The sequence below is a fragment of the Danio aesculapii genome, chromosome 23 (genome assembly GCF_903798145.1).
Source record: "Danio aesculapii chromosome 23, fDanAes4.1, whole genome shotgun sequence".
Classification (NCBI taxonomy): domain Eukaryota; kingdom Metazoa; phylum Chordata; class Actinopteri; order Cypriniformes; family Danionidae; genus Danio; species Danio aesculapii.
In genome coordinates, this window is record NC_079457.1 from 20,223,986 (window position 1) to 20,250,502 (window position 26,517).

Consider the following 26,517-nt stretch of genomic DNA (forward strand, 5'->3'; position numbering starts at 1 on the left):
CATTTAAAATATTGTCAATTAAATGGTTATATGTACATGTGTATGCTTGTAAATGTCAGAATATATTCATTCATTGATTTTCCTTTCAGCTTAGTCCCTAAATTAATCAGGGGCAGCCACCGGAAAATAAACCGCCAACTTATCCAGAATGTTTTACGCAGCGGATGACTTTCCAGCTGCAACCCATCATTGGGAAACACCCATACACACACATATACAACAGCAAATTTAGTTCCCTTAATTCACCTATACCGCTTGTCTTTGGACTTGTGGGGGGAACCCATGCCAACACAGAGTACATGCAAACTCCAAACAGAAATGCAAAGGCTTGAACCAGCGACCTTCTAGCTGTGAGGCGACAGTGCTATCCACTGTGCCATCCGGAATATATATATATAATTACATATAAATTTTGAATTTCTTTTAGTGGGACTATTACTGGGACTTTCTTTCTTTCTTTCTTTCTAGCTAGCTAGCTAGTGCTTGCCCGCTTCTGTGTATCTGTATATGTATATATATTTTTAAGTTGTTGACCTAAATGTTGATTTAATTCCGTCTTGTCCGCCATTGGTTGTTCAGTTTTTTAAGGAGTCATCTTATCCTGTGGTGACCTTTTTTCCATTTTGTTTTGGCTTATTTATTAACACAGTGGCTGATGCACCCATAGTTTTTACAAGCAAAATTTTTATTTGCTACAATTTAAAGGTCAATGCACTTAACGTCTGTTAGACAATAAAACACAACTTCAATATTAACTAGGGAAAAAAAGCAGATTGTATCCTTAATAAATTTTTATTGTACCGCTTAAAACATTGAATTGAGAGAGAGCGAGAGAGACTTTGACACACTTTATTAAAACATCTAAAACTAAAGCTTACTTTACACCTCACACAAATTAATTAATTAAGGGAAATTTATTAAGGGAAAATATATAAATTAATAATAAGCTATAAACAAAAACAATAAATAATTTTACCTAAAAAGGTTATTCATTGTCACCAAATAAATAATAAATTCCCATCCTCACAAAGTGACAATAAAGCCCCATTAGCACTGCATTTGTACTCAAACCCAAGCAATTTATTTGTAATTTGGAAGAATCTATGTTCCACTCTCATTTTGGATTCCACTAAGGCTGAGAGAGAGAGAGAGAGAGAGAGAGAGAGAGAGAGAGAGAGAGAGAGAGCCTTTCGAATTAGTTTTTTTGTTCATTTCACCTTCAAGCCACAAGATGGCGGCAGCTCATCAAGGCTTAGTAGACTACAACAATAAGGTTTGAATTCCATTCATATCGATATTTCTCAGTGTTGTCTATGGTTGCAATTAAAATGCTTGTCAAGTTGTGTATAGAAATTTCTTGATTTCTAAAATATTTTCCACCCATGTTTCTTACATTTTTATTTTAATGTTAGTATTGTATCAGTTAAACCTCAGGATGATCATGCTATAATTGAAAGATATCATGTTGACTATTTTAATCAATATGTACAACCTATCATAAATATATTTGAACATGGCCTTTATAATAAATTATTTGATTCATGGCTTTGTTCATGAAGCAGTATTAATCCAGCATCAATCACACCATATGCTTTACTATTGGATAAGTCTTTTGTAAAGCATCAACAACACTGGCTATAGTAAGAGATGCCAAGAGTGCCAGCTGGGCAGTCCTGTGAACTAGTAATGCAGGCTGCTTTCCATCCAGCCAATTAGTGTAATATTTCTTGAGCTTTAAAGAGAAAGCTGGTGTTCTCCTGAGAATTGTCTTTGAAATACCCCAGGAAAAAAGCAGACATCAAACATTAAACAGATAAAATAATTTCAAAATGTTATAATCTGTGTCTGAACAGTATAGGCTGGCCTATTTATCAGGTCAAGGTAACTTAGCAGGTGATAATGAGGTATACCAGTGAACTTCAAAATTCAACGATATATGTTTTATATTGTGTAATACAATTGTTTTTTGTACAAGCTTAATACTCGAAAACCACTCAGAAAGCAGATGGAACCTATAGTTCCAAAGCGGTGTTTATGTATTTTGTTTACACAAGAGTTAGCAGTGCTAGCAACGTCTTATCAGAATGTGGGTAATTATATAATTGGGGGTACATTTGGCATTTCAAAAAGTTAAAAAATAAAACTCTTTATAATTCTTGGCAGTGTCTTATTGAAAACAAACTCTATTTGATTCTATTAATTCAGTGCTTGCCAATGACAATTTATCTTTTTTTTAGGGAAAATTATTATTTTTTTAAATACATTTGAAGTCAGAATTATTAGCCCCCCTGTTTATTTTTTCCTCAATTTCTGTTTAACAGAGAGAAGATTTTTTTTCAACACATTTCTAAACATAATAATTTTAATAACTAATTTATAATAACCGATTCATTTTATCTTTGCCATGATAACAGTAAACAATATTTGACTAGATATTTTTCAGGACACTTCTATACAGCTTAAAGTAACATTTAAAGGCTTAACTAGGTAATTAGGTTAACTAGGCAAGTTATTGTATAGTGATGGTTTGTTCTGTAGACCATCGAATAAAAATATAGCTTAAAGGGGCTAATAATTTTGACCTTAAAAATGGTGTTTAAAAAAATGAAAACTGCTTTTATTCTAGCCAAAATAAAACAAATAAGACTTTTTCCAGGAGAAAAAATATTATCAGACATACTGAGAAAATTTCCTTGCTCTGTTAAACAGAACATGAACTTCAACTGTATATAAAATTGTTTGTCAACTCAATTTGTTAATGTCAAAGACAAATTTGTATTCTTTAGAAAATATTAATAAATTGTAGCAAGAAAAATCCTTTTTTTCTATTAAATAAACAGTCCTTACTTGAAACCAAGATGACATTTCACCTGTGGAAACACAAGCTCTCTTAATCTCACACATACATGGCTGTCAATTATGTTACCCATTGTCAAAACTGTTACCCTAAATGGGTAACAGTAACAGAACTGATAATTTTGCAGCCAAAAGGTCCACTTGCTAGCATAAAAGAGAGAACATGGAACACACTAATCAAATGAAGATTCAAATATTTTTAAATTGACCAATGTGTGATCAATTAAATATTCTCCTTTCTTGTGAAATTGTAGAAACAGTATTGACAGTTTATAAAATAACTATCAAAATATTTTCTCAGAGAGAGCACACACACTTTCAGTGATTCAAATCTTATCAGTGAGGGAAAATAACAGCATTATCTGTTTTGTACAAAGTTGTGGGAGATAATTTCACCAATTTAAAGGCAAAGTATGGTATGGTCACAGAATTGATGCAAGATACGGACATATATTTTGGTTAGAAAAAAAAGTTATTTTTAAACAATTTAATGTTACAGAATTGTGAAAATTACCATTAAGGGCTGTTTAACTACAAAAAAAAAAATCCCCAAAGGCAAGTAAAATAATTTGTTAATAAGTAGGCCTAACATATTTTATAAATAATCAAAACTAAATATATATTTTTTTAAACTGTAAAAAAAAAAAAAAAAGGCTTTGGATACGTGCCTACGTTTTGGAGATAGGTAAAATTGGTTTTATATTCGCACGTTCGCGATCAATAAGTTTGTTAATCAGCTAATAAAAATGCTAAATTCGGTTATTTATCGTTGTAGCCGATTATGAGCAAAATATACATGTACATATACATACAGTAATGGACCTAGCCTACATTAGTTATTTTTTAAAAGAGGCCGAAAAGATCAAAGGGTGTGACATTTACTTGTACTCATGTCGAAAAACTCACAATGAACTGTAATTTCAATTTAATACGCAAAGTAGATTCTTTAAAAGATTCTTTAAAATCTTATCTCATGTTACCAAATCTATAACGTGTATTAGTCTCAATTTAAGACTAATACACGACAGTATTATTTATTTGAGACTCTAAAATATACTTGATAATATTGTCTTAACAGTCATTTTTATTACCTTATTTCTCACACGACGATAGTAAATTGTTGAGCTTGGCAATTGTATTCATGTCAGATACTTTCTTCGAAAAGTGACTTGAAACAAGCTGCTCTCTTCTTCTTATCGTCATATTTATGGCGGTTGGCAACCAGCTTAAGCTGCTTTCCGTGTGTTGACTGATAAGTAAACAGGAAGACAGGGCGGGGCTTATCGAGTAGCCACTCCCCTTATCTTAAATACCAAATAGCATTTGGTTTATATCACATCCTTCTCCATATAACTTATACCTCCTCCTATAGCACTGTGTCTGCTATTGACAACAGTAATTATATAAAGAACTGACCACAGCAGCTTTTTTTTTGTAGATTCTAAAAAAACGTTTTAATGTTTTAATATAAAGCATTTGATGTGGACTACCTCATCAAAAAATACTCAAAATTGGCAGAAGTGAGTGTCTGTATAATAAGTAATATTTTTAATGCATCATCTAAATGTGAATTTTGCCATTGTTTTGGAGCATACTAGAAAGTACCCACATTTCATAGGGAGTTCTTACAGCTGACACATTTATTGTGTGTTTATTTGGTTATTGAAAGGAAAGAGTGCAGCACGATTGTTCATCTATACTGTTGTTTCCAGCAGAGTGGACCATTTCTGGATTTCTTTAACAGTACATTGATACAAAGGTAATTTACACTTCTACAAAATAATGAAAACGAGGCATGAGTATATCAGGACACTGAATCATGTTCAGTTTCTTCTATGTTACGTATGTACAACTGCGAGCACAAGCATTAACAGCCACTAGTGTTCATTAATAACAATGGTTTCTGACTAGTACATCTTTCAAGGACAGTTCACAACAAATATGATTTTTTTACATGGTATTTCTATCTTAAATTTCACTCTATGACAATTAGTGGCGCTTATAGGAAAGTTGAAAAATCAAGGGAGGGAAGCAGAAATTCACAGAGAGCTGCATTGCAACCTGTCACTGAGAAGGAAGCCAACCAGTACGCCAAACTGTATGTTTTAATACAGACATTCAGATTTTTGTATCCCATATTTTGTTTGCTATCAAGCTATATTTTTATATCGTTGGCCTGAATCTTATCGGTTTGGCAGTATTCTTAGCAGTGCAATGGAAAAGAGATTAGAACACCTCTTCATAAATTAAACAAAAATCAATCGCATTGACAGAATGCACACATTATCTGTCATTCATTGGAATTACATCAAATTTTCACACCAAACATTCGCCTTGGGTATGAAAATAATTTAGCCACTGCAGCTCTATTCTTCTGTTCGACACCATAACGTGCCCTGACAAACACATCACAGCATATAGAGGCAAAATAAATGTTGCATTGACTTTAAGTGCAAGTCCTTCTGACACACTTGCAGTCAAACGCTGGTTCTTCAGTTCCTGCTTCGAGTCTCAGTCCAAATAAATCTTGAATTATGGATGTTTCAAATAAATCACACCCACACCATTGTGTTGTTCTCTGGAGGTTTCTCCTGTCAAACCAAAGGATGAAGTGTTAATGGAAAAACTATTTTGCACAGAGTAGGTTTGTGAAATGGCATCTTACTCTCTGCTGTTGGATGTAGACCACGGCATCATGGATTGTAACAAAGATATGCTGAGGATTCATGTAGTTCATCAGCCCGCTGGATGTGAGAATCTTTAGTACACTCTCTACAGGGGACAGAAAATATTACTCAGGATATTATTTGGAAGGTTTGTGCAGGTGTATGGTTGAAGTCAAAATTATAATCCCTCCTGTGAATTTTTTTGTTTGTTTGTTTTTTAAATATTTTCCATATTATTTTTAACAGAGCAAGGATTTTTTTCACAGTATTTTCTATAATATTTTTTTCTTCTGGAGAAAGTCTTATTTGTTTTATTTTGGCTAGGATAAAAGCAGTTTAGAATTTTTAAAAACCCATTTTAAGGTTTAAAATGTTTTTTTAAATATTATTTTTAGTATTTATAAACATTATAATATACAATATACATACATTAATAAACATTTTAAATATTATTAGCCCTCTTAAGCTATATATATATATATATAATTTATTATTATTATTTTTTTTTTTTTGATTGTCTACAGAACAAACCACTGCTGTAAACTGGCTTGGCTAATTACCCTAACTTGCCTAATTAACCTAGTTAAGTCTTTAAATTGCACTTTAACATCTTATGTGCTATTTTGGGGTTGGGGTTTCCGCCTGGATTTTGCTTACTCAAATTTAAAAGCTTCCCAAATCCACATGCAAAGGTGTAAATGCAAAAGTTTGGTATCATTTTAAAGTAAACCCTTTGAATTTTCATAAAACACTGTTGAAAGTGATTAAAATAATTGTATATGCTGTCTGTGTTATAATAATCTCCTCCAAAAAGATGTGCTTTTTTGTAAACTCAAATTTGAAAGTGTACCTTTGTGGTTCTGTGTGGTCTAGGTTGCTGTAATTAATTTTGTTGGTTCCTGCACATGTCAGTAATCATAGGAAAAAAGATAAATGTCTCTATCATAATCTATGCAAAAATTGAAAAATTAAATTTCAACTGATAAGAGAACGGGACCACTTATAGGGGTATTGGGCTAGTACGGACCTTTAAAATATAATATATGCAGAAGTAAATTGCATCACAGACCCGGTACCAGGTCCCAGAGTTTAGGAGGTTAAGCTGAATCTGCTTGTTAAGTGTGATGTCACGTGAAGCAGCTTCCGGGTTCAAGCACTCTATTAAACTGTATATACTGGCCATAAACGAATATTTTCTCAATTTAAATGAGCAGCTTGGATCCAGAAACAGTATTTCATACATCAGGACAGGCGGATACTAGCATCTTGAAAAATATCTAGTCCAATGTCATCATGGCAAAGACAAAATAAATCAGTTATTAGAAATTAGTTATGAAAACTATTATGTTTAAAAATATGTTTAAAAAAGTCTTCTTTATGAACAGAATTTGGGGAAAAAATAAACAGGGGGGCTAATAATTCTGACTTCAACTGTATCTGTAAAAACTCACCATTGCAGTTAGCCAGGTATATCCGGACTCCAATCTTTTGGCACTCCATGCACATCTGTGACAGGATACATGCATGTCATTATTCTTGATAATACCAAATGGTGTCAAAATAAGATCTATATAGCCCAGCTCACTTGTATGAATAACCGAGCTCCTGCGATATCCACAAAAATGACACTGCTGCAGTCTATCAGCACGGCCTGGACTTCACCTTCAGCCATCTCTATAAGTGATAAGCAATAAGTGTGATTTGTTTAAAATGACTAACTTTTCTTTAACTATTTTTGATGGTACCAGAAGTGGTAACACACCTGATCTGAACAAGTCGTTCTTTGAAGAAAATGAACTGTCTGCAACTCCTTGTTCCTTGAAAAACAAGACATTGAATTTGAATTTTATTTGACAGATTTTAGACAAGCTGTAAAAAATACAAGTATCCCATACATTTTGAAATAAAAACGGTCGAGGATAAAAACACAAAGCCCTTGGCTTGTTTCCATTGCGGTCCTCGCTGTTAAATCAAACAAAGTATGGCTTCAAAATACAAATGATGCACAAAACAAACAGTGTCTCCACATTTTTAAAAACAAGAACAAAAGTAATTTACAAATACATTCCTTCATTCATTCATTCATTCATTTTTCTTTTGGCTTAGTCCTTCTATTAATCAGGGGTTGCCACAGTGTAATGAACCGTCAACTTATCCAGCATATGTTCTACGCAGCGGATGGCCTTCCAGCTGCAACCCTCTTCATAATCAAGTAACATATAAAATAAAACATCCTCATCCACCATGCAAACTAATTATCCTCATCAAACAACCATCTTTTGATAGCTTTTTTGAACCTCCTTAAATCTTTTATTTCCTTGATCCTTGATTTCCTTGATTTTAGTAATTTTTTCCACATGATTGCACTTGTATATAAAGACATATTTTTCCCCACTAGACTACTAAATTTATATAAACAAATGTTAAAATCCCAACCCCTAGTACTGTATGAATGCTGTTGCCTCACCATTTGAAAATATCCAAATAACTAGGAACCACATTATTAAACATTTTACGTACCATTCCCAATTTTAAAAAACATAATCTATTACTAACAGTTAACATACCTAATTTAAAAAAACTCTTTATGCAAATGTGCTCTAGGATGACTTTTTAATTATTTGTACCAATTTATTTTGTGCCTTTTGCTATTTTTCCTTAATATTCTATGAACAGCTACTATACCAAAATGAGGTAGCATAATCAAAATGGGGTAGAATTAAAGCTCCTGCCAATAATTTTAAAGAATGAACATCCAACAGATCAGCTTGCCTTGCTAAGTACCTAATTTTTCCACATATCTACGTAAAAACTTTTCTTGCCATAGCATCTCCTGATAATGTATTATCTATTAAACATCCCAAATAATTTACAACCTCTTTTGACTCAATTGTCCAATCAATAATCCTAACTACAAAAACTCATCTTTCTTTAATTTCACTCTTGAAGCAATTAAAATAGCCTCTGTTTTAACTATGCGTTAAGAAAGTTTATTGTCTAAAAGCCAGTTGTACACACTTCTTAACTGGGAACTCATGGTTTCTTCCAGGGCCCCTTTGTCTTGATGAAATACTAAAATTTCATCATGAGCATTAAGAACACTCATCCTCTGAACACGCTATTTTTCAATCATTAATATATAAAAGAAAAAATAATTAACCTAAAACACTTCCTTGAGCAACTCCGCAATTGATTGATAAGGGAGCAGATAATATACCCTTTATGTCAACTCTCTGGCTTCTATCATTCAGATAGGACTGAATCCACTTTAGGGACGCTTTATCAAACCCAATTGCATTTAATTTTTATAATAAAATTTGATGGTCTACAGTGTCTAATGCCTTCTGAAGGTCAAGTAGCATTATTCCACAATATTTGCCACCATCTACAGCACTCCTTATTCTATCAGTCATTTGTAATATGCATGTGTCTGTGAAATGTAATGCTCTAAAACCTGACTGTAGCTCATACAAAATTTGGATTCACAAAAAAAATGTTTTCTTTTAATAATCCATTATTTTGTTGATCAAAGCAAATGTATATCAATATAATACAGGACTGATTACAGTAAAAGTAATGGCATTTAGAGGTTATGAAAGGATGATCATTGATTCGCCTTAATCTGAATAAGAAAATAATATTATTATTGTTTATATGAGTTACTTTTTGAATGTTCCTTTCATGATCCTGTTTTATGTTTATGTCACAGCACATAATTCGATTAATGCCATTTTGTCACCATGATATCTACATTTCCTCCGGAGTTTCGTGTAATTTCCGGTGTTTCACTTTTAGTTTGTCGACTTTAACTGCAGTTTGGCATTTTTACTTTCATTCAGGAGCATTTCATGCATGCCCCCTTGACAAACAAGATATTGTGTGTGAGTATGAGCTGCCGGAAGAGTGTTGTTTTAATGGAATTTGGTACCGCACGCCGTATGGGGAAAAATACTCCACATTTCGCGATGCAGGTGTCTGTGGTCCTTTACTGACTCAGTAGGTGCAGAGAATAGTGTCAAACAGTGTTTGTCGATTATCCTGTCTCAAAATGCGGCAAAAATACTACACAACGTTAATAGTTTGATTAAGGTGTGTACTGCATTTCAATAATGTGACTAAAATCGACATCACTTGTCTTAATCCAATTTCTGTTTAGTTCAATTATGACTTTAATCCAAATGACTTTAATTGATTACTTTATAACAGTAATCAAAAATCGCTGTTTACATGGTCAACTCTTAATCAGAATATTGTCTTAATTCTATTAAAATCAGATTTTTGGTGTCCATGTAAACATACTAATTGTTAGTTAAGACACTTTATTAATCATAATTCAACATGTATTATTGCATTATTTAAATCCAAAGATGTGATTATTACATTAATTTATGCACTGTGAGTTAACAAGAACTAAAAATTAATGATTTTATTTACATTAACATTAACAATAAATAAATAATGTAATAATTGTGTTTGTTGTTTTAGTAAATGCCTAAAATTAACTGCAATGTAAAACGCGATTAGTTACTTTACTTGTACGAGTTACGTTAAACCCATTGGCTTAAAAACAACAAGTTGACTTAACTTTAAAAAGTGAATAAACCTACTGTAACTTGTAATTGTTATATTTACATAAATAGTTTACATAAATTTACATAATAGTTTAATGAATAATGAAAATGTTGTGCATAATCATAATAAAGCATAATTTTACATGATCTGAGATTCTCTATTAACTTTAATAGGTTTAAAATGCCAGTGGACCTTTTTAGGGTAAATAAGCAAATATAGTAAATTGAAAAAACTCAAACTTGAAGAACACATTACATCTAGATCATCTTACTACAGTGCCAATGGCCTCTCTTTCCCTCTTCTCAATGGCCTTCAGGGCCTTTTCTCGGCTGCGTATCTTCTCAGGGGTGAGTCCCAGAAGCTGAGCCATATCCGCCTTGAAAAAGCTACGGTTCCCATAATAGATGGGCCCATTGTAGGTCAGGATCTTCACACCAGGCACTTCATAGCACTATAGTAAAGAGACATTGAGAGGGTAAATACATAACCAGAGAAAATATGTCGTTGCAAGAGGGAGAAGTTATGATTGAAGTATTTATAGTAAACACTACAATACAAGACCTGCGCTGATATTTGGTGACTGCTTTGTATGTGGCAAAAAAGAAAGAAAACTGAATCACAACAAGTATTTCAAAAACTTTTGTGAGGTTGATGACGTGGATTTTTTTGATGGATGTCCGCTCCAGAATGGAGTAACACTTGTCCTTTCTTATGTTTTTATGATAATTAATAAAGCTGAATGTTTAAGAGGCTAGATTATAAGATGACCATATTGCAGTGTCCGAGTCCGAGTTTAGCTCCAACCCTAATCAAACACACCTGAACCAGCTAATCAAGCTCTTAGTAGATATACTAGAAACTTCCTGCAGGTGTTTTGAAGCAAGTTGTAGCAGAACACCGACCCTCCAGGACCAAGTTTGGACATGACTGCCTTAGTGTCATACCACTTCAGAGTAAAACTGGAATAATATGTGTATGATTGCTTTTCTGTATGCCAAATGATTTGTTTCCTCAGGATCTACCCAGCCAGGTCAGAGGTCGGAGAGACCTCTTGAGTGGACCTGGACTCTTAAAGAATTGGAAACAACTGTTTCCTGAGTTATTTGCCATTTTATGTGTTAAATATTTGAAAGTTAATTTCTTTTTGTATGTAAGCTACCTGTTTGGATGTAGATTGTACCAGTTTTGATATGACATCTAAGAGTACACTCAGCCTTAGGTAGGAAACAGATTGCACTTTGAATGTGTGTGTGTTCTATTCTTTTGTGGACCATTTCACAGGTCTGGCATCAGCTCTGAACAGCCTAGTGGCTGTCTGACGTTTGTATGTTTGAGATATCGTTCAGAATTGTATGCACACACACACACACACACACGTGGCAACTTTCTTAGTCTATCTGTGTTTTAACCAATCAGATTATGTGAGTATAACTGTTGTTATTTTGAGATAGTAAGCAGAGCGGCCTATGAACATTTTGTGTTGAAGCTGTTGAAACTGCAAACTATTTCAGTAAACTATCTTTTTAATTGTATCTCAGACTCCGGCTCTTTTATGAAAACTAGAAGCAACTGACTTGCATGGTAGGATGTCACTGTCAACTATGGATGTCAATGGCTATCAGCTTCCAACATTCTTCAAAATATCTGCATTTGTATTCAACAGAAAAAAAGAAACTTAAAATAGGTTTTGAAAAAGTGGAGGGTGAGTAAATGATAACAGATCTTTTAATAAGACAGATGTAGCTGAGCAGAGGTTTTCAATGCACAAGGCCCAGTTCTAATCATAGTAAATGACATTACGTGTGGTAATAAGAAAACAAAGTTAATATGATAATTGTTGACTCACTTTATTATGGTTGTTGATGGATCTGTAGATCTCCGTGTTGGCAGCTCTTCCTAACACAGAGCAGCTGGCCCTGAAAACAGAAAGTTTACTATGAGTTCAGGGACATCTTTTGTCTCAACTTTATCTTCCCTTTTCCTTAAATGTGAATTTCATATCCGTCAGGAGAGGAAGGTTGTTTTGGAACACGGGGGTCTGTAAGGGATACTGGTTCGCTGTTTTTATACAGCCCCTGAGCTTTGGAACGCATAATTAAAGGATGTAGTAAACACGATTATTAAAGCAGATAAATACACAAATCTAATTAGGTAGTTTCAATCTCAATTATATTATGTGCTCAATGTCTTGTTTCACTGGGGCTGCTCCAGTTGGACTGATAATATCGTTATCTCCATTATCCACATACTCCATTTCAGTGGTTCCCAGTTTTTTTCTCCCTGAGGACGCCTTTTTTAAATGTTTTTGTTTTATAAACCTTTTTAAAGGAAATCACATATGGTTTACCCTGCATTCACAGACAGAATATTATTAAGGTAAACTGCAAGTCAATTCATTTTAATGAGATACATGTGCATCCATTCAACCATACTAAACTTTTATTTTTATTTAGTTTCATATACAAATTCAACAATGCAGATTAGAAAAAAGAAAAAAGAAAGAAAAAAAAATCACAACAAACATAAAAAATGGCATTAGATATTGAACATATGCATGTCATATTTAAATTATATATGCTATAATAGATACATTATACCTTCATATCATATTCATATATATTCATATATATATATACATACATACATACATACATACACTCACCGGCCACTTTATTAGGTACACCTGACCACCTGCTCATTAACGCACATTTCTAATCAGCCAATCATATGGCAGCAACTCAATGCATTTCGGAAAGTAGACATGGTCAAGATGATCTGCTGCAGTTCAAACCGAGCATCAGAATGGGGAAGAAAGTTGATTTAAGTGACTTTGAACGTGGCATGGTTGTTGGTATCAGACAGACTGGTATTTCAGAAACTGCTGATCTGCTGGGATTTTCATGCACAACCATCTCTAGGGTTTACAGAGAATGGTCCGAAAAAGAGAAAATATCCAGTAAGCGGCCGTTCTGTAGGCGTAAATGCCTTGTTGATGCCAGAGGTCAGAGGAGAATGGCCAGACTGGTTATAGCTAATAAAAAGGCAACAGTAACTCAAATTAACACTTGTTACAACCAAGGTATGCAGAAGAGCACCTCTGAATGCATAACACGTCCAATATTGAGGCGGATGGGCTACAGCAATTTCTGCTGCAACATTCGGATGATAGGGTCAGATTTGGCATCACTAAACATGAAAGCATGGATCCATCCTGCTTTGTATCAACGGTTCCAGGGTGGTGGTGTAATGGTGTGGGGGATATTTTCTTGGTACACTTTGAGCCCATTAGTACCAATTGAGCATTGTGTCATTGCCACAGCCTACCTGAGTATTGTTGCTGACCATGTCCATCCCTTTATGACCACAGTGTACCCATCATCTGTTTGCCACTTCTGGCAGGATAACGCACCATGTCATAAAGTGTGAATCATCTCAGACTGGTTTCTTGAACATGACATGAACATGACATTTGTTGAACATGACATGACACTGTACTCAAATGGCCTCCACAGTCACCAGATCTCAATCCAATAGAGCCCCTTTGGGATGTGGTGGAACGGGAGATTCGCATCATGGATGTGCAGCTGACAAATCTGCAGCTACTGCGCGATGCTATCATGTCAATATGGACCAAAATCTCTGAGAAATATTTCCAGGACCTTGTTGAATCTATGCCACGAAAGATTAAGACAGTCCTGAAGGCAAAAGGGAGTCCAACCCAGTACTAGTAAGGTGTACCTAACAAAGTGGCCGGTGAGTGTACGTATATACACACATCTCAGTGCATTCAATTATACAAAAAATAAAAAAACAAGTAAATAAAGCTACATTTAACATGTATAAAAACAAAAAGCCAAACATGTGAGGTTACCATTTTTGTCACAATTATAGTTATAATAAACACATTTAAGAGTGATTTTGTTGTTTGCCGTACAACATTTTTGTTAAATGCTAAGAATTTCTTGACACGAGTAGAGCTGCACTAAGGTTTAGCTGCTAATACTTATATCATAATCATTTATTTTAAAATCAAGCATGTTTGGTGACCGCTAAGAAACTTAGTGATCCTTAATAGGCTGATAGATCATATGCTCTACATAACATCAAACATATGAAAGACCAAATTGAAAGTGCCATAGCATTATATCCAATAGACAAGAGTTATCCAATAAATGTAATGCATATAATGTCATATAGATACCTCTGTGTGCGACAGATGACTGTCATCATGGAAAAGACCATCCCAATGGCCAGCCCCAGGTCTACATTCAGCACAACTACAGACAGCCAGGTCACAAGCCACACCATCTGCTCAAATGTACACAAGAACTGATATCACTCAGCTGGACACAATGTCATTTAAGAAAACAAAGATATTTAGCATGTGTTTGTGGAACGAGAGATTGTAAAAACCTACAAAATCAATTTTGCTAATTCTCCATAGTTCAGGGAGATCCTGAAACTGTAGGAACATCTGTCTCAGGCTGGTCACATTTATACATGCCAGCACTGCCTGCATGGAGAGATGAGAGAGAGGTTGTTGGTTAATAATTCAAAGTGCATGAAATCAAAATCTACCATTTTGATTGGTTAGTAAATGTCTACAAACCATAAATCCATATTTTCATTAATGAATAAATCAATCAGTGCAGACACTTACATCCATTAGTGCCCCATTACACATCTTATAAAAACCCCTAATTTTGTTTCTGAGGTTTCACACAAGATCAAAAAACACTTTTTATTTTCTAAAATAGACTGCAGCATATATTTTTCCCTGCAGTGTTACAAACTTCTGTAGGCTTGTGCAGGAAGTACAGTGCATCCGGAAAGTATTCATAGCACTTGACTTTTTCCACATTTTTTTATGTTACAGCCTTTTTCCGAAATGGATTAAATTAATTTATTTCCTCAAAATTCAACTCACAATACCCCATAATGACAATGTGAAAAATATTCTTTGAAACTGTTGCAAATTTATTAAAAATAAAAAAGCTGAAACATCACATGTACAAAATAAGTATTCACAGCCTTTGCTGTTTGAGCTGATCATTCTTGAGATGTTTCAGCAGCTTAATTGGAGATCACCTGTGGTAAATTCAGTTGATTGGACATGATTTGAAAAGGCATAGACCTGTCTATATAAGGTCCCAGGGTTGACAGTGCATGTCAAAGCACAAACCAAGCATGAAGACAACGGAATTGTCTGTAGACTTTCGAGACAGGATTCTCGAGGCACAAGGCTGGGGAAGGTTACAGAAAAATTTCTGCTGCTCTGAAAGTTCCAGTGAGCACAGTGGCCTCCATCATCCGTAAGTGGAAGATGTTTGGAACCACCAGGACTCTTCCTAGAGCTGGCCGGCCATCTAAGCTGAGTGATCAGGGGAGAAGGACCTTAGTCAGGGAGGTGACTAATATCCCAATGGTCACTCTGTCTGAGCTCCAGCGTTCTTTCTATGGAGAGAGGAGAAACTTACAGAAGGACAACCATCTGTGCAGCAATTCACCAATCAGGCCTGTATGGTTGAGTTGCCAGACGGAAGCCACTCCCCGCCTGGAATTTGCCAAAAGGCATCTGAAGGACTCTCAGACCATAAGAAACAAAATTCTCTGGTCTGATGAGACAAAAATTTACTCTTTGGAGTGAATGCCAGGCGTTACATGTGGAGAAAACCAGGCACCGCTCATCACCAGGCTAATACCATCCCTACAGTGAAGCATGGTGGTGGCAGCATCATGTTGTCGGGATGTTTTTTTTTTAACAGCAGGAACTGGAAGACTAGTCAGGATAGAGGGAAAGATGAATGCAGCAAAGTACAGAGACATCCTGAATGAAAACCTGCTTAAGAGTGCGCTTGAACTCTAGACTGGGGTGACGGTTCATCTTCCAGCAGGACAGTGACCCAAAGCACACCGCCAAAATATCAATGGAGTGGCTTCACCACAACTCGGTGAATGTCCTTGCCTGGCCCAGCCAGAACCCAGAACTAAATCCTATTGAACACCTCTGGAAAGATCTGAAAATGGCTGTACACCATCACTTCCCATCCAACCTGATAGAGATTGAGAGGTACTGCAAAGAGGAATGGGCAAAAATTCCCAAAGACAGGTGTGTCATATTCAAAAAGGCTTGAGGCTGTAATTGCTGCAAAAGGTGCATTAACATAGTATTGAGCAAAGACTGTGAATACTTATGTACATGTGATTTTTCAGGGGTTCAAATAAAAATAATAAATAAATTTGCAACAATTTCAAAAAAATCTTTTTTTCACATTGTCATTATGGGGTCTTGTGTGTAGAATTTTGAGGAAATAAATGAATTTAATCCATTTTGGAATATGGCTGTAACATAAAAAATGTGGAAAAAGTCAAGCGCCATGAATACTTTCCAGATGCACTGTAATACTGGAATTACTGATCACTTGTTCCAGGCACTTTAGAATCTATACTTTATTTTCAGTCAACAACTCATTTATTGTTCACTTTGATCTGTGAAACTTTGCAGATCTTTTACATTCGTAAACAACATTAAACTAGATATTAAAGTTTGAGGACAAACTTTATGGTGGCTTGAAAAGCCGAGTCTAAAAGTTTGACGTCGTTTAAAGTGTAAACTAGCATGATTCTAGCATGAATTAGCATGATTCTAGCATGAATTAGCATGTAACTAGCATGATTCTAGGATGAATTAGCATGATCCTAGCATGAATTTGCATGTAACTAGCATGATTATAGCATGGATTAGCATGTATTAGCATGTTGTTAGCATGATTCTAGCATGAATTAGCATGTTTCTAGCATAGTTCTAGCATGAATTAGCATGTTATTAGCATGATTCTAGCATGAATTAGCATGTTTCTAGCATAGTTCTAGCATGAATTAGCATGTTATTAGCATGATTCTAGCATGAATTAACATGTTACTGGCATGATTATAACATGAATTAGCATGTTACTAGCATGATTCTAGCATGAATTAGCATGTTATTAGCATGATTCTAGCAGGAATTAGCATGTAACTAGCATGATTCTAGCATGAATTAGCATGTTACTAGCATGTTTCTAGCATGAATTAGCATGTTGTTAGCATGAATTAGCATGTTTCTAGCATGATTCTAGCATGTTACTAGCATGTTACTAGCATGTTTCTAGCATGAATTAGCATGTTACTAGCATGATTCTAGCATGAATTAGCATGTAACTAGCATGATTCTAGCATGAATTAGCATGTTACTAGCATGTTTCTAGCATGAATTAGCATGATTCTAGCATTAATTAGCATGTTACTAGCATGTTTCTAGCATGAATTAGCATGTTTCTAGCATGAATTAGCATGTTATTAGCATGAATTAGCATGTTATTAGCATGATTCTATCATGAATTAGCATGTTATTAGCATGATTCTAGCATGAATTAGCATGTTACTAGCATGATTCTAGCATGAATTAGCATGATTCTAGCATGAATTAGCATGTTACTAGCATGATTCTAGCATGAATTAGCATGTTACTAGCATGTTTCTAGCATGAATTAGCATGTTACTAGCATGATTCTAGCATGAATTAGCATGTTACTAGCATGATTCTAGCATAAATTAGCATGTTATTAGCATGATTCTAGCATGAATTAGCATGTTACTAGCATGATTCTAGCATGAATTAGCATGTTACTAGCATGTTTCTAGCATGAATTAGCATGTTACTAGCATGATTCTAGCATGAATTAGCATGTTACTAGCATGTCTCTAGCATGAATTAGCATGTTACTAGCATGTCTCTAGCATGAATTAGCATGTTATTAGCATGAATTAGCATGTTTCTAGCATGAATTAGCATGTTATTAGCATGATCCTAGCATGAATTTGCATGTAACTAGCATGATTATAGCATGGATTAGCATGTATTAGCATGTTGTTAGCATGATTCTAGCATGAATTAGCATGTTTCTAGCATAGTTCTAGCATGAATTAGCATGTTATTAGCATGATTCTAGCATGAATTAGCATGTTTCTAGCATAGTTCTAGCATGAATTAGCATGTTATTAGCATGATTCTAGCATGAATTAACATGTTACTGGCATGATTATAACATGAATTAGCATGTTACTAGCATGATTCTAGCATGAATTAGCATGTTATTAGCATGATTCTAGCAGGAATTAGCATGTAACTAGCATGATTCTAGCATGAATTAGCATGTTACTAGCATGTTTCTAGCATGAATTAGCATGTTGTTAGCATGAATTAGCATGTTTCTAGCATGATTCTAGCATGTTACTAGCATGTTACTAGCATGTTTCTAGCATGAATTAGCATGTTACTAGCATGATTCTAGCATGAATTAGCATGTAACTAGCATGATTCTAGCATGAATTAGCATGTTACTAGCATGTTTCTAGCATGAATTAGCATGATTCTAGCATTAATTAGCATGTTACTAGCATGTTTCTAGCATGAATTAGCATGTTTCTAGCATGAATTAGCATGTTATTAGCATGAATTAGCATGTTATTAGCATGATTCTAGCATGAATTAGCATGTTATTAGCATGATTCTAGCATGAATTAGCATGTTACTAGCATGATTCTAGCATGAATTAGCATGATTCTAGCATGAATTAGCATGTTACTAGCATGATTCTAGCATGAATTAGCATGTTACTAGCATGTTTCTAGCATGAATTAGCATGTTACTAGCATGATTCTAGCATGAATTAGCATGTTACTAGCATGATTCTAGCATAAATTAGCATGTTATTAGCATGATTCTAGCATGAATTAGCATGTTACTAGCATGATTCTAGCATGAATTAGCATGTTACTAGCATGTTTCTAGCATGAATTAGCATGTTACTAGCATGATTCTAGCATGAATTAGCATGTTACTAGCATGTCTCTAGCATGAATTAGCATGTTACTAGCATGTCTCTAGCATGAATTAGCATGTTATTAGCATGAATTAGCATGTTTCTAGCATGAATTAGCATGTTATTAGCATGATTCTAGCATGAATTAGCATGTTACTAGCATGTTTCTAGCATGAATTACCATGTTACTAGCATGTTTCTAGCATGAATTAGCATGTTACTAGCATGATTTTAGCATGAATTAGCATGTTACTAGCATGATTCTAGCATGAATTAGCATGTTACTAGCATGATTCTAGCATGAATTAGCATGTTACTAGCATGAGTCTAGCATGAATTAGCATGTTACTAGCATGATTCTAGCATGGATTAGCATGTTACTAGCATGATTCTAACATGAATTAGCATGTTACTAGCATGTTTCTAGCATGAATTAGCATGTTACTAGCATGATTCTAGCATGAATTAGCATGTTTCTAGCATGAATTAGCATGTAACTAGCATGATTCTAGCATTTATTAGCATGTAACTAGCATGTTACTAGCATGATTCTAGCATGAATCAGCTTGTTTCTAGCATGAATTAGCATGTTGTTGGCATGATTCTAGCATGAATTAGCATGTTACTAGCATGACTAGCATGTCACTATCGTGTTGCTAGCACCTTTCTAGCAAGATTAGCATGTCAGTAGGATGTTAAAACTGTTAGCGTGTGTTAGAATAGCTAGTCACAGTCTCTGGGACAGTTGCTAGGGTGCTGAAATTGGTTGCTAGGGAGTGGCTAGTAAGTTTAAAGGTAATCAGTGATTGGCTGCTGGCTAGACTGAGTTGAATGAGGCCAGACTCTAGTCTGTAGGACAGTCTGATGCAGAGTTATGAGCTCACAAAGGTTGATCCAATGTTAAGTAAATGGGAGTCTTTTACAATGGAAGTCTATGGGACAGTTGCTAGGGTGCTGTAAGTGGTTGCTAGGGAGTGGCTAGTAAGTTAAAAAGTCATCAGTTATTGGCTGCTGGCTAGACTGAGTTAAATGAGTCCAGTTAGAAGTCTGTAGGACAGTCTGGTGCAGAGTTATGAGCTCACAAAGTTTGACCCAATGTTAAGTCAATGGGACTTTTGGGATTTTTCTGGGTCGTTTTTCGGAAAACCCAAGGTCGGATCAGTTAGAAAAGATATAGCAACCCGAGTCAGACCAGTTTGAAGGTTTGACGAAAGTTTGAAGTATGTAGCTTGAAAGGCCTAGGAGGAGATACACTTAGAAATTAGTCTCAGAAGAATAAGAAGAAGAAGAAGAAGAAGAAGAAGAAGAAGAAGAAGAAGAAGAATAATAAGTTTAAGATAGATAACAGTATGCTGGCTTTTCAAGCCACCATAATGAAAAGTAAAATACCAAATGGGGAACATGTAGAGAAAAAATATTACATAGCTCTGAGTCCTATTGCAGATATCTCAATAGTAAAATGACTCTTACCTTGGGTAAAAAGTAAAAAAGAGGTCCTATCAGCAAAAGCACAATAAGAACAACCAGACTTGTGAATAGTCCTGCAAGCTGTTTAGGTACAGAAAAAGCCTTATTAAATTCTACTATATTCAGACAAAATTTGTGCAGAAAATAGTTTTCATTTTTAGCAGTGAATATACAGTGGAAAAAGCTCATTGAATTATCTAAGTATTACATTTTCATTGTAGGACTGCTTCGTTTTGCAACATGGACTAAGTGGTTGAACAAGCACACCAGTACCTGTGTGTGACCTCCAGCACTCTCTAGAATGTTTGTAGTGGCCAGTGTAGCTGAATTGGGAAAGCAGGTGAACAGAGATGACACAGTGTTGGAGATCCCATGTGCTAGAAGCTCCTAGAGTAAAAATCCAAAGAATATTGTCTCAGGATGGCCCCTTTACAGTGACATAAACAGCCTTTCCTAGTGCCATGCTCTAATAGTTCAATTTTATGAACCCAGGAATATGTTTCTTGACCATAATTAATTATATTATGATATAATACCTAATTATGATATATACCTGATTTGGATCGATGGAGTATCCATGCTTATCAGCGTATATCATGGCTAGAGATACAGACACAGCATAGGCGACGAGTGTGATAGCTACTGTGTCACCGGCAATTTCTGGAACCGTCTTTAATGCAGGTAGTCGTGGTTCTGGAAAACTGAAAATTACTTAAGTAAATATTTCACTTAAATTATAGTTAAATAGCAGTTTATATTAGGGATGTCCAGATCCGATCACGTGATTGGAAATCGGGCCCAACCAAGCAGTTTCAGACTCGATCTGAATCGGACACTACCTTCTGATAAGGACTCAAATATATATATGGTCATTATTTTTTAACACATCTATAGTTATGCAGCGGTGCAGAGTTAGACCTCTTTCTTGACTTCACACAGAAACAGCAAAGTGTGTGGCATGACATCACTTTGTTGCAGAGACACCATTGGTTAAATGCTGGCAAAGTAGAACATGGAAGCAGCTTGAAGCCCAAAGTGCGGGTATGTTTGCGGTGTGGAGATATTATAAATTTGATGATGACAACATTGTCATAGCAAACTGTGAGATATGTAAACCTGGGATTGCCTGCCAGGTATTTAAAGTAGAGGTGCTATTCGTTTTTATATTTGATTTTTTTTATATTTACTGTTGCACTAAAGTCCAAAAGTGAAGAATTTATGTTATTTATTACTTGATTGTCCAAGCTACCTCACAGAAGTGCTCTGTTTGTCCAATGAGTTATTTGATGTTACAATGAGGTGATTTTAAATAAAAGATAAGGAACGTCCTGGATCTGTTTCTCTGCTCTTCTTTATTGTTTTTTTATGTATTATAGAAGTATCGGATCGGGTTTCGCTATGGATAGATCTGCAAAAAGAAACTGATCGGGACATCCCTAGTTTATATACATTTTAAATGTGCATTAAATATATTTTAATATATACAGTTGAAGTCAGAATTATTAGCCCCTCTGAATTATTAGCCTCCCTTGTTTATTTTTTCCCTAATTTCTGTTTAACGGAGAGAAGATTTTTTCAACACATTTCTAAACATAATAGTTTTAATAACTTATCTCTAATAACTGATTTATTTTATCTTTGCCATGATGACAGTAAATAATATTTCACTAGATATTTTTCAAGACACTTCTATACAGTTTAAAGTGACATTTAAAGGCTTAACTGGGTTAATTAGGTTATCTAGGCAGGTTAGGGTAATTAGGCAAGTTATTGTATAACAATGGTTTGTTCTGTAGTCTATCGAATAAAAATATAGCTTAAAGGGGCTAATAATTTTGACCTTAAAATGGTGTTTAAAAAATTAAAAACGGCTTTTATTCTAGCCAAAATAAAACAAATAAGACTTTCTTCAGAAGAAAAAATATTATCAGACATACTGTGAAAATTTTCTTTTTTCTATATATATAATTTAAAAAATGCATCATAGTTTCCATAAAAACATTGTGCATGTTTTGCACAGCTGAAAAAGGCTCCAAATCAACCTATTATAATGATTATTGTGACATTGAAAAATAAAGTATGCTAAAATAATTTGCTTTCCCAAAATAGGAAAACAATTTAATGAATTTAATTGGCATTACTATCAAAATACGTTAAAATATATACTTGTAATTATATTCCACAACATTACATTCTTTAATCAAATAAATGTAGCATGAAAGACTTCCTTTTTTTTGAACAGTGGCATATACGATACTGCTAGAATTAATGACTATAATGAATAATGCATCACGTATAAGAATATATTACCCTGCTGGAATATGTCCTACAATCTGTATGTCATACTTGGAATCCAGAGAAAAGGCATATGCGATTCCTGTTGCAATTATTACCTGCAGGAGCCACAATAAAAACATATTTTTCAGAATGCAGGCAACAACAAAAAAGAATAGAAAAGAGGGTTGATGAAACTCATTACAGCGAATGAACTGACTGGTACAGCAAATATTTGTACAAAAGTTCATTTACTTATTTACTGTATGTCTCACATGGCATGAGAGAAATTGGAAAGAAAAGAAACCCAAAGATAAGTAAATGTTTTGACTGCTCCACGTGCTTTCTAAACCATCTCAAATGTCTGTTTTGAAGTGCAAACTCACAGTGATGATCTCCACAGGGATTGGAGTCCGCAGACGCTCCCGAAAGCGGGAATTGACCTCTTTAACAGGCACCAGAACAGCCAGGCAGAGCAGTGAGATCACCAGCTCAGCCAAATTAGTGTGGGGCACGTTTTCCATCACTGAAGCCAACGTCTGTAGGTTTAAGTGGAACATTTGATAAATTTGTCCTCAGTTATACTTGGTGAAGTGCTGTAAAAAAGACAATTCTGACCTTAAAGAGAGAGAAGGCACCAGCATATCGGGGTAACCGTAATCCCAACATGCTTTGCAGCTGTGAGACAGTCACATGGAATGCGGCTGCACTTGTGAATGCTTTAACAATTGGTTCTGAGAGATAGGTTGAAAGGAAACCCAACTGGAGTCCACTCATGCAGAGCTGGGAAAACAAAAATATGCAGCATGCTCTTATAATTCATCTAAAATGCAAAGACGCTCTGTTTAACATAGAGGAGATGTGTTTTACCATCATTATGCCTGAGAGAAAGGCTACAGCTGATGCCACGCCAATCCTCTGGGCCTCAAACTCTGCAGCCTCTGGGCTACTGCTATTCAGTGCGAGCGGGATGGGGACCAGCTGCTCCACAACTGAGCCAGTCATCAGACTTAACACAGCAAAGGTACCTGCAAAGGCCATACCCATGAATAATGACATTTTATTTTCTTAATTGAGCATTACTGACACTGGTTTAACTACCCTACTTAGGTATACTGGGATACTACAAACGTGACAGGTGTTTGGTTATGCAAACATGTGAGGATGATTAAACAAACTTGTGGAAAAATTTTATATTTAAATAAACCACATAAACGTACCACTGCTGTTTTTTCACAGTGCAAATATCTGGTGAATTATTATTATTTATTTTATTTTACCTGTGGAAACATGATGACCAGTGCCGAAAAGCATATAAAGGACCACTGGGAAGAAGGATGTGTAAAGACCATAGACAGGAGCCACTGATGTCAACAAAGCAAAGGCCATCCCTTGAAGTAAAAAATGACAACATTTCTTATGTTTATGTACTTTTCTTATGTTTATGGATTTTTCATCAAATACTCAAAAAATTCATTTTGCAGCTTGTTCAAACTACGTATTTAAAATGAGCTGAAAAGACACAAATATTGAGTTTTTGGGGGGCAATTTAATTATTTTCAATCCACTTAAATTTGTAAAAACAAATAAATTAACTTAATCGATTTGTGTTGGGACACCACATTAATGAATAGTGTGAAACCCCGCATTTTTACAGTGCATTTCATTAATACAAATCTGAAATATTTGTATTTCTATGAACCGGCCTGTAGCCAGCCTAAAAGAAGTGATTCTTTTTTCTTAAAAAGTGGACCTTTTTGTAGTTATCCACCTAAAACTAGGTTCAAATACTGCATTTTAGTGACATTTTAAGCACTAGTTTGTGATGGATTAGTTTGTCGGCTGGTTAATATTACCACACTTTTTGATGCAACAAAAAAAACTTCCTACATTTTTATCAGTTTGCTTTTTTGCAGCGCTTATACTATTTTTTACAAACATGTATGTTTATTTACAAATGTGCATTTATTACAGTTTGATATATAATGTAATGAGATTAGAATTTTAGAAATATGAAAAAATACTTACTTTTTAAATGCTAATTTATTATCATCCATCATAAAAAAAAAACAAAAAAAATTGACAATCTGTTAAAACTTGTTTTAAATGTAAAACTGTGGCCTACATGCAACAAACAGGCCAGCTCATTTCCTCAGTCAGTTTTTTTTATTTCTTTTTGTTATTTTTTGGTTATTCTTCTTAAAGCCTTGTTCTATAGGCTATTTTTCACAATTTATGATGGCATACTTTCAAAAATTGGACAAATTAGCTCATTTAGGGGCCAAATAATTCAGAAGGGGGTGGGTCTTTCGAACCACCCGAACCCCCCCCTGGCAACAGGCCTGATGAAATTATAAATTTCAGAATGATTTTCACATTTTAATAATAATCTCAAATGTAACTGTAAACGCCTGACGCATATTCATAACGCCAAATTCAATCAATCGCATACTTTCACCGTTTTATTAAGTCTTTTAAAATAGACCTCACAAAATCCACATTGTTTTTAATGCAAAGACGGATTTTTGTAACTTTAATGTGTAAAATATTAAACACGCGCGTGTATTTAGTTTTTATAAGAAATATTTGAACTTTTAGTCTAACATTAATACAAATACTAAGTTTCATCCCTCAAGCCGTTGTATACCAAAACAAATGTGTTCATCTTAAATAAGGTATTTAGCCTACCATCATCTTCGCACCTTTCCTTTAGGCTACTTCATTAATAACTTCATCAAAATGAATCAACTTTATTTTTTACCTTGTGGAATGTGTACTATTCCAACAGTCAGTCCGGCTATGATATCTCCTAAAAGCCATTTTCTGAGCTTGTACTTTGGCAGCCAGCTGCACACGGGCAGTCTTTTGTGGAGCAGGTGAACACACTCCACCTGCGAGCAGCTGCATCTCTGCGCCAGCCGGTCCCGGAGCCGCTCTCTCCCGCCAGACTGGTCTTCCGTACCGTACGTCTGTCGGAAGCGATCCTCGGTGTATATGTTTCTGTAAACAGCCACCGACGCGCTCATGTTGTCCTAAAGTGTTCTTCACAGAGCAAGGTAAATAATTGTTAGAGTTACACTGATCCAAACTTCTGCCCACCCCCTAATTTATAGTAGGAGTCGCTGAAATTTGACATCAGGAACAATTGCATTTTCCTGTCAAGTGCTGGAACCAATTGAACATGAGGGTCTTTTTTTAGTAAAGCTTTCAGCATCCAGCTTTTATGGATCAGGCTCAGTGGTATAGCTGACAAACCTTAGTGTTAAATGTCCTAAAAGTCTTCCAGGTCCTACTGCTAAAGGCTTTCTCCAAAACAAACAATGACATGAAGACTCTCATCTTTAACACATAGCCCTGCTCTCAATCCCTCCTTCGCATCATGGCCCAATACTCTTCAAACAAGACTCTTTCTTCATCAATATGACATGAAGAGTCATGGCGTATAGAAAGTGTACAATGTATAGCTCTGTGCAACATCCACATTGGGATCAAAGTACTATTGTTTACATATTGAAGGTGAAACCTCAAACCACAACTATTACTGATTAGAGGTGGTCATTTCCGAGAAGGGGTCAATTTCTCTTTTCCTTTGGTGTCTTCGTTGGCTTTGAGAACCAAAGCTGCCTTGTGAAGTGAAATCATATATGTTTCTTTGCATCACTGATCAAACTGCAACAGGACTCTGGTGAGCATCTATGTGTTCATATTAGTGTTTAGTCAAAAGTAGGTCCAAAGCTGTAGTCAAAGGGTTTGTTCACCCCAAAATGAAATTTGTGTAATCATTTAGTATACCATTTATTCACCTTCATGTTGTTCCA

The 26,517-nt window shown here is 35.1% G+C and overlaps 1 protein-coding gene across 1 annotated transcript; it reads right to left on the reverse strand.

Annotated features, from left to right (window-relative positions):
* Positions 1-4,416: 4,416 nt before the first annotated feature.
* On the reverse strand, positions 4,417-25,837 carry slc26a10 (solute carrier family 26 member 10). Its single transcript, XM_056449769.1, has 18 exons — positions 25,461-25,837; positions 23,980-24,090; positions 23,570-23,727; positions 23,318-23,482; positions 23,086-23,238; positions 22,736-22,818; positions 20,979-21,126; positions 20,699-20,812; positions 20,429-20,506; positions 14,512-14,607; positions 14,296-14,402; positions 11,941-12,010; positions 10,366-10,545; positions 7,285-7,339; positions 7,108-7,196; positions 6,974-7,028; positions 5,522-5,628; positions 4,417-5,447 (listed from the first exon to the last, which is right to left on the reverse strand). Exons 1-18 carry the CDS (start codon positions 25,723-25,725, stop codon positions 5,409-5,411), a joined length of 2,073 nt encoding a protein of 690 aa, XP_056305744.1. The 5' UTR covers positions 25,726-25,837; the 3' UTR covers positions 4,417-5,408.
* Positions 25,838-26,517: the final 680 nt, after the last annotated feature.

Coding starts and splice junctions, on each gene's coding strand:
- slc26a10 (XM_056449769.1), bottom strand. CDS start 25,725: ATGAGCGCGTCGGTGGCTGTTTACAGAAACATATACACCGAGGATCGC. Junction 20,813..20,978: donor ACTCCATCGATCCAAATCAG/GTATATATCATA, acceptor TTTTTACTCTAG/GAGCTTCTAGCACATGGGAT. Junction 7,029..7,107: donor GAGCTCGGTTATTCATACAA/GTGAGCTGGGCT, acceptor ATCCTGTCACAG/ATGTGCATGGAGTGCCAAAA.